Source organism: Oncorhynchus tshawytscha, linkage group LG15, assembly GCF_018296145.1.
Source record: "Oncorhynchus tshawytscha isolate Ot180627B linkage group LG15, Otsh_v2.0, whole genome shotgun sequence".
NCBI lineage: Eukaryota > Metazoa > Chordata > Actinopteri > Salmoniformes > Salmonidae > Oncorhynchus > Oncorhynchus tshawytscha.
In genome coordinates this window covers 3,025,175-3,033,555 of record NC_056443.1, presented here as the reverse complement: position 1 = coordinate 3,033,555, position 8,381 = coordinate 3,025,175, and the positions used below count along the sequence as shown (strand labels likewise).

General features: G+C 41.4%; 1 protein-coding gene and 1 long non-coding RNA gene across 2 annotated transcripts; both read left to right on the top strand.

The window, feature by feature from the left end:
- The first annotated feature begins 1,911 nt into the window (after positions 1-1,911).
- On the top strand, positions 1,912-4,361 carry LOC121839354. The gene is made up of 4 exons (XR_006078890.1): positions 1,912-2,317; positions 2,466-2,561; positions 2,638-3,369; positions 3,560-4,361. It is a non-coding gene; the product is annotated as an uncharacterized LOC121839354 (long non-coding RNA).
- A 572-nt stretch (positions 4,362-4,933) lies between these two features.
- LOC112264576 (E3 ubiquitin-protein ligase TRIM35-like) lies at positions 4,934-7,743 on the top strand. The gene is made up of 6 exons (XM_024441272.2): positions 4,934-5,048; positions 5,281-5,724; positions 5,935-6,030; positions 6,112-6,365; positions 6,448-6,569; positions 6,748-7,743. The coding sequence occupies exons 2-6, from the start codon at positions 5,308-5,310 to the stop codon at positions 7,290-7,292; spliced, it is 1,434 nt and encodes a 477-aa protein (XP_024297040.1). The 5' UTR covers positions 4,934-5,048; positions 5,281-5,307; the 3' UTR covers positions 7,293-7,743.
- Positions 7,744-8,381: the final 638 nt, after the last annotated feature.

Genomic DNA, 8,381 nt, shown 5'->3' with positions numbered 1-8,381 from the left:
TGCTCTGACATGGCCTGTGAACTGTGGGACCTTATACAGACAGATGTGTGCTTTTCCAAATCATGTCCAATCAATTGAATTGACCACAGGTGGACTCCAATCCAGTTGTAGAAACATCTCAAGGATTATCAATGGAAACAGGATGTACCTGAGCTCCATTTCAAGTCTCATAGGAAAGGGTCGTAATTTAATACGTTTTAGAATAAGGCTGTAACGTAACAAAATGTGTAAAAGGTCAAGAGGTCTGAATACTTTCCGAATGCACAATGTGTGTGTGTGAGTGTATCGGAGGGGTTGTGGAAAAAAGCAGAAGACATATTTTCATCTCATATGGACTAATACAGTATATATTATCTTATTAAATCATTACTATACATAATATTATAAATTGATACTGAATCATTGTTATGTCAGGTCAACAGATTCTGTATAATGCAGTTTATTATGTTTAGTGTACTCAGTATGTGCATTCTTAATAATAAAAATGAATACATCAAATTCCATGTTGTGCTGTCCATATCAATTGAATATTGTTTTCCCAATGTCCTTTCAACTTGTTCAATTGAATTGAACTCCCTTAAACGTGGTTGATTGACAGATGATACATGTATGGCATCTACTGCCATTTCAGATTCTCACAACTAGATGAGGATATCAATCTACACAGAGAATATAGTAGTTTATACAGAAGATCTATACAGAGACAGACATTCAAACCCAAGTGGACTCTAAACTGAACACTTGAAATGCAAACGTAAAATTATTAAATTAATCTGAAACACCAGAGTCCAGATTGAAGAATTCACTTCAACACATAATGCCTTATTGATGTTTCAAAGAGGCAACATATTGTGAAATCCAACCATTACAATCGTTTAAAGGATATACTGATGGATGGGGAAAATGGTCAAGATAAGAATTAAATATACATGTGAACAACACTAAGCCTGCATTCATCACTCTGCCTGCCTGCCACTCCATCTTAGAGAGAGAGAGAGAGACAGAGAGACAGAAACAGAGAGAGACAAAGAGAGAGACAGAGAGAGACAGAGAGAGAGAGACAGAGAGAGAGAGACAGAAACAGAGAGAGACAGAGAGAGAGAGAGAGAGAGAGAGAGAAGAGAGAGAGAGAGAGAAACAGAGAGAGACAGGGAGAGACAGAGACAGAGAGAGAGAGACAGAGAGAGAGAGACAGAAACAGAGAGAGACAGAGAGAGAGAGACAGAAACAGAGAGAGACAGAGAGAGAGAGAAACAGAGAGAGACAGGGTGAGACAGAGAGACAGAAACAGAGAGAGACAGAGAGAGAGAGACAGAAACAGAGAGAGAGAGACAGAGACAGAGAAAGAGAGAGAGCGACTGCAATAGCATTTAGTCTAGGAATTGTTTGTTAGTAGGATGTACGTTGGTGTGTTGAAGGACAGGTTCAAAGTAAATTGACTATTTTCCATCTAGATTTAAAAGTACAGTACACATAATAACAGCATATCTCATTGGGTGACCATGTCTGTATACTTATACACTATTAAGCAATACTGCCATGTCTTCACTAGCAGTCTACAATGTCGTTTTGCAATGCTTTTCACAGTAATAACCGTTACTCTTTGCAATGGCTGGATACCTACTGACATCTAGTGGTAAAGTCATTACTTGTTTGATTTAACATATTTTTTATTGTTGTTTTATATCCCTCTAGTGTATGTTAGATAATGCATTGTTGTTGGTTGGTACACTACACACATCTGCATTCCTGCCAGGATGCAGAGGGAAATGTGATAGTTCTGGTTTTGGTTTAGTTTCCTGGAATATGAAAACATAACTGTGGGTGGAGTTTTTGTCTGTGTCATGCCTTTATAATCAGTAAAACCTGCCCCTTGAGCCACAACCCTGTTAACTTGCTTCATGTATTTCAACCTTGACCAAGACAGAATAGCACACTGAGTGATACATTATAATCGAAGCCAGCTTGTCTCTCCTGGAGGAACACCTCTCTTGTCCCGTGTGTTGTGACATATTCAGCAACCTTGCCGTCCTCAAATGCAGCCACAGCTTCTGTGAGGAGTGTCTACAGAAATACTGGAAGGATATGGACAATCTGATGTGTCCTGTATGCAGGAAAGAGTGTTCAATTGAGCAGCCGAGCTAAAGTTTGGCCTTAAAGAGTCTCTGTGAATCGGTCCAGAGAGGGAGTGAAAAGGAGAAAGGATCCCAGGATATGTTTTGATGACAAGCAGCCCATCTGTGTTGTCTGTCACATATCAAAGAAACATAAAGGCCATGACTGCTGTCCCACTGAGGAGGCTCTGCCTGATTTTAAGGTCAGTTTGTGAAAGTATCTGTTCCCTTTGCTTTTATTTTAACTGGTAATTTCAATGTCATTATGTAACTGAGTAGAGTGACTGGTTGGATTAAAGACTGGTCTGGTTTTTACCAGGTTTACAATAATCCCTTTTCATTTATCTTTAGAGTGAAATCCAGCGTGTGAGTTCCACTTTGAAGAAGGAATTAGAAAGCATGAACACAGCCAGGATGTGCCATCCAACCTGGGAGGAGCATATACAGGTATCTGTCATAAAAAAAATGTGATTTTAAATATGGAAACATTTGAGTGGTGTTCAAGTTTAATCTTGTCTATTAGGGTCAAGCCCAGTGTGGAGAGGAGCAGATAAGGGAGGAGTTTAAGAAACCACCAGTTCCTGGAAGATGAAGAGACAGCCAGGACAGCTGCCCTGAGAAAGGAAGTGCAACAGAGATGTCAAGTGATGCGAGAAAGTGCTGAGCCTTTGACCAAGCAGATTTCAACCCTAATAGAGACTATTCAGATGATCAAGGACATGGATGTTGACACTATCACATTCCTTCAGGTAAGGGTAAAGATGTTTTAAATTACAAAGATGTAAATTCTCAACATGAGCTCATGAACTCACTGCAAAAACTGATCGTCCAAAAGACGCAAGCGTCACACTGCTAGGCTGCAGTCAAATGTCGTATAACGCCTTGAAATTCTCAACCAGGTTGGAAATTGCTGGTGAATAATTTCACAACTGTAAATTATTTATTTCTCTGTGAGTTTTTCAATTATCTCAGTGTCATCTGATATAACATAGTGACATATGTCCTTTTTTTTGTAGAATTACAAGGTCATACTTAATAGGTATGTTGTAAATTAATTCCCATTTCATCCCTACTAAATACATGTTATGCTCCATTTACAACAGCACTGATGTTAATTATTCCTATAGAGCCGAATCCACAGCAACAGACACTACAGATGCTGAGGTAGTGTCAGGAGCATTCATTGACATAGCCAAGCATGTGGGATCTCTGATATTCAAGGTCTGGAAGAAGATGCTTGGGATCATTTACTATAGTAAGTCCAAGTTTTTCACAAATGCTGTTTTTTAATATCTTGACTATCTTACTGTAGCAAATAAGGCCACAATACGTTGGAATTAAATGTATTTTTTCAATAGTTATTTGAAATGGTTTTATCTCCCAACACACCCACACACTTCAGTATTAAAGTACAATATTAAAGTACAATGAACTTTCCCCTTAAGCTTCGGTGACCATGGATCCAAAACACAGTGTCTGCAAGGCTCATAATGACTCATGACCTGACCACTGTGACATACAGTGAGGAGAGGCAGAACCTTCCAGAAAATCCTGAGAGGCTTAAAATGGGAGTGTTGGGTTCTGAAGGTCACGGTAAAGGCAGACACATTTGGGATGTAGAAGTAGGAGAAAGTGATAACTGGACCCTGGGAGTAGCCAAAGAGTCAATTGTGCGCAACAAGCCACTCAAAATGGAGCCTCAGAGCAGATTGTGGAGCATCAGGTATATTAGTGGGAAATACAGAGTATGTGTAAAACCACGCATCCAGATCAAGCTGGATGAGAGCCCACGAGTGATCAGAGAACATCTGGACTGTGTCCAAGGGGAGCTGACATTCTGTGATCCCACTAAGAGCACTATTCTGTACACCTTCAATGATAAATTCACTGAAAAAGTGTTCCCATACTTTTACAGTACCAATCAGTTTGTCCCACTGCACCTTTTGTCAGTTAGCCCCAACTTTGGGCAGAATATATAAACATGAGTGGAGACAGGTTGCCATGTTTATAATATGTGGGGACAAATATCTACTAACATGTATCAACTAGAGGGACCCCATTGTGTGAACTTTAGTTGAATCCAGCTCCATGTAAATAGCTGTAAAACTTGCCTCAACATAAAGCATACTATGGGTATAAGTAGTGTAATCTAATTGATGCCAATGGAATGTGGTAAGGTAACAACTGTCTATCTCATAATGCTTGTACAAGTGTTTAAAGCAGTTGTTAAATTATGTAAAATATGTAAAGTACAGTCAATTATCTAAATAAATATTAAAAGTTTCTATTGCATTTCATGTTGTGCTTTTTTATTTACTGAATGGACCTTCCTAATTATTTAAGTGCGTGTAGCTAATTTAATTAATTTACACATTATAAAATAAAGTTTCAATTTGGTGCCATTGCAAATATTCACCACTGAACGGGTATCTCCAACTACCGGTATACAGTAGAGACCACTGTTGCTCAATGCCACATATAGACAACGAGCCTATAGGGCCTATAGACAACGAGTGGGCATACAACTAAAATGTAAATATCAATGGAGAAAATACATCCCACGGCTATGACATTAACATTCAAATAGTCGTTGATTTATATGATGTATTTGTAGTGCTCGTGGCATGACAACTCATTCGTGAAACATGACTTTTAACATGAATAAATATTTTTTTTTAGAAAGTCAACAATGACAAACACAAACAATGGAGTAACAGTCTAGTACCACCAAATAATGAAACCAATGTGAACACGAAGTGGAACTGGTGGTAAAGTGTTAATAAAGAATGGTCTGCCTGGCTCCACCCCCATAATGATGTGTCACACCATAACAGGAAGAAGGAAATCGAAACTGGTCTTGGAGTCGCAGATCAAACAAGGAGCTAGTTACGTGTGTTTGGTCGCTGTCCCCTGTAGACGTGTCTTGGATAGCAGGTGAGTGTCACTGTAACTTGTTCTAAAGCACTCCCAAACTACACATCGACGTGGCCTAGGACCTAGGCAGTAAGTATGTTGTTGAGCCCAAATAATTAGCTGGGTAAAGTTAAAGTACATACTGTACCTTACAGAGGCCATTAGCTAACTAGAACACAAACAAGGGCTGGCTCTGGCTTTGTCTAATACCTACAGCTCTGTGCGTCCCTTTGCCCTGCATTCCCTTCCAGAGGAAGAGTCACTTTCGTGTGAAGAAGGCATGGCCGCTCGATTCTCTCTCCCAGAGGAGGACCTCTGTTGCCCTGTGTGCTACGATATTTTCAGGGATCCTGTGGTCCTCAAGTGCAGCCACAGTTTCTGTGCAGCCTGCTTAGAGCAGTACTGGTCTGGGAAGGGGTCGGCCCGGGACTGCCCTCTCTGTAGGAGGGAGTTTGTGGACGAGCCGGTGGCCAGCCTCACCCTGAAGAACCTGTGTGACTCCTACATCCAGGAGAGTGGAGCACTTGGAGCTACAGGGGAGCTGTGTGAACCGGGTGAGCTGTGCTCCCTGCACGGGGAGAGGCTGAAACTGTTCTGTCTGCAGGACAAGGAGCCCATCTGTGTGGTCTGTCACACCTCCAGGAAGCATAAAAACCATGAGTGCTGCCCGGTGGGAGAAGCTATAGGTGACATGAAGGTAATCTGGTGTTTTAATAGGCAGCCCTATAAATATAAATTGAGTTCTCTAGATAGCATTTTATGAGTTCAGAGGTGACCATGAAGGTAAAGGGGACAATGCTAGGAGTTTGAGCTAATCTGTTTTATGCCTTCTGCAACTATTTGCCTTTGTAGAACTGATATGTTTTGTTTATTCTTAGTCCAATTGTCTTTTTAATGTTCTTTGAAGGAGGAGATTAAGTCTGTGCTTACTCGTTTGCAAGAGAAGAAGGAGGCTTTTGACAAAATGAAGCAAAACTATGAAAATACAGTGATCCACATTCAGGTAATGTTGGTGGTTTGCCATAGTATTAAATTGAAATCTCTTGTATGTTAACACACAATCCTAACAAAGGTCTCATTTCAGGTCCAGGCCCGGTTTGTGGCAAAGAGGATTCATGAGGAGTTTGAGACGCTCCACCATTTCCTCCAAGCTGAAGAGGCTGCTAGGCTTGCAGCTCTGAAAGAGGAGGAGGAGAGTAAGAGTGAGATGTTGAGGCAGAGTGTGAGGGAGATGGACAGAACCCTGGCCTCCCTCTCTGACACAATCAGAGCCATGGAGGAGGAGATGGCTTTGGAGGATACTTTTTTTCTCCAGAAATGCAAGCAGACGGTGAGAAGGTGAGTCCATTACAACCCCTGGTGGTTTCACTGTCTACGGACCATTACATGATGAGTACTAACAGTTTTTCTGTCTGTATAGTGTTCAGTCTAGCACACTGCAGGACCCAGTTATGGTCCCGGGAGCACTCATCGATGTGGCCAAGTACCTGGGCTCACTTCAATACAAAGTGTGGGAGAAGATGCAAGGGATTGTTAAATACAGTGAGTACTAACTGCAGAATGTTGAACATCACTTGGTGTCAAGACTAGTCTATTTCATTACATGATAGACTGAAATGTTAACTTTTTAAGCACTTAAAGTGCTTCTTAATGTGTTTTTACACAGCAATTAGTGGTGAGGACCACTACATCATGGTAACTGGCTGTACTTTCTCCTCAGCGCCAGTGACTCTGGACCCCAACACAGCTGCCCCCTGGCTCCTATTGTCTGAAGACCTCACCAGTGTGAGGGACAGCGATGACAAACGGAAGCTTCCAGACAACCCCGAGAGGTTTGACCCTGACACAGGCGTACTGGGCTCTGAGGGCTTCAGCTCAGGAAAGCATGTCTGGGATGTGGAGGTTGGAGAGAACAGCGCCTGGGTCCTCGGTGTAGCCAAAGAGTCCATCCAGAGGAAAGACAAGGTCTCCTCCGTGCTGAAGAATGGATACCTGTCCGTGTACTTTTACCACAAGATGTACTTTGCCGGGACCTCACCCCTGACACGACTCAATCTGAAGAAGAGCCCTCGGAGGATCAGAGTGCAGCTAGACTGGGAGAAGGGGAGAGTGTGCTTCTCTGACCCAGCTGACAACACGCAGATCTACACTTTCAAACACACCTTTTCTGAGAGGGTCTTCCCCTATTTCTGGGTTGGCTGTAAGCAGTGTCCGCTGAGGATTGAGCCATTAGAGGTCTCAGTGAAAGCTGTAGATCACACCTGAGAATGTGTTATGGAATATTCTGTCTCTAAAAAGTGTCTTTCTTGATGAGTTTCTGTCATAAGAAAAAATCGAATGGATAAATAATATTTAAATATCTGCCGCTCGTTGCCTTTAAATAAACACTGACATTTGATTTTCTAATGGGCAAGTGTTGACAATTATTTTATTGTGCATGGAATCAGTTATTAGTTTTCTGTGTGGAATAAAACTAAATAAAAATGGACTATATCAGAAAATACAAAGATGTGTTTGTGTGCAGTTGTCATCAATTTCAAATAGTTGGGCTAAACCATTCCTGTAATAACACCGTCAAATGGTATCCCCTGAAATCTACAAATGATCCTGTAAGATAATTGTCTGAAGACTTCCAGATCTGTTTTAGGCTTAAATTTAAATGCCTTATTTAGTTACTCACCAATCAATACTTTTTTTGAGTAAAGCAAAACGTGGACAGATTCATTAAGCCTGAAACACTGCACGTTAACAGATTAAAAAGTAAGTTCATGTTCTGTTTATGCGTCATGCGATGCAAGTCATTTAGCTAGTAAGTCGGTGCAAATTCGAGGACAGGAGAAACATGACAGTCTCAAGCATTTGTATTAATTGGTACCTTTTTCATTAAATGTCAACAGGATATCTCTATAAAAGTTTTTAGATTTCAGCAAATTGGATTTTGGTTATGTGATGAGTGTTGCTTTTCAAATTATTAGGCTTTTGTTTTGTCGTTGACTCCGGATAGGATTGGGACATTTATTTAGTCCTTCGGGTACCATGCTATGCCAACAAACTATTTACCCTCAAAAGATATTGAAGATGACTGACCTTTCATCAATCAAAGGGAAGAAGAGGGGACCTACAAGCGTGATCACAGAGGCCTGTCCGAAGTCTCCCAAGGTCAGCTTCCTCTACTGCTCATGGAGGTCCCTTCTGACACCAACACCAGTCTGCCAGTGTGGGACGCCATGCACTCCCAACAAGTGGACGTTGTCTGGACTGTGACACCATACAGTATCAATGTCCGCTTCACTCCTCTCCCCTCCAAGTCAGGGCAGACTACTAGTGCCAGCAATATTCCCATCTGCTCTCTTG

Coding starts and splice junctions, on each gene's coding strand:
- LOC112264576 (XM_024441272.2), top strand. CDS start 5,308: ATGGCCGCTCGATTCTCTCTCCCAGAGGAGGACCTCTGTTGCCCTGTG. Junction 6,031..6,111: donor ATACAGTGATCCACATTCAG/GTAATGTTGGTG, acceptor GTCTCATTTCAG/GTCCAGGCCCGGTTTGTGGC. Junction 6,366..6,447: donor TGCAAGCAGACGGTGAGAAG/GTGAGTCCATTA, acceptor CTGTCTGTATAG/TGTTCAGTCTAGCACACTGC.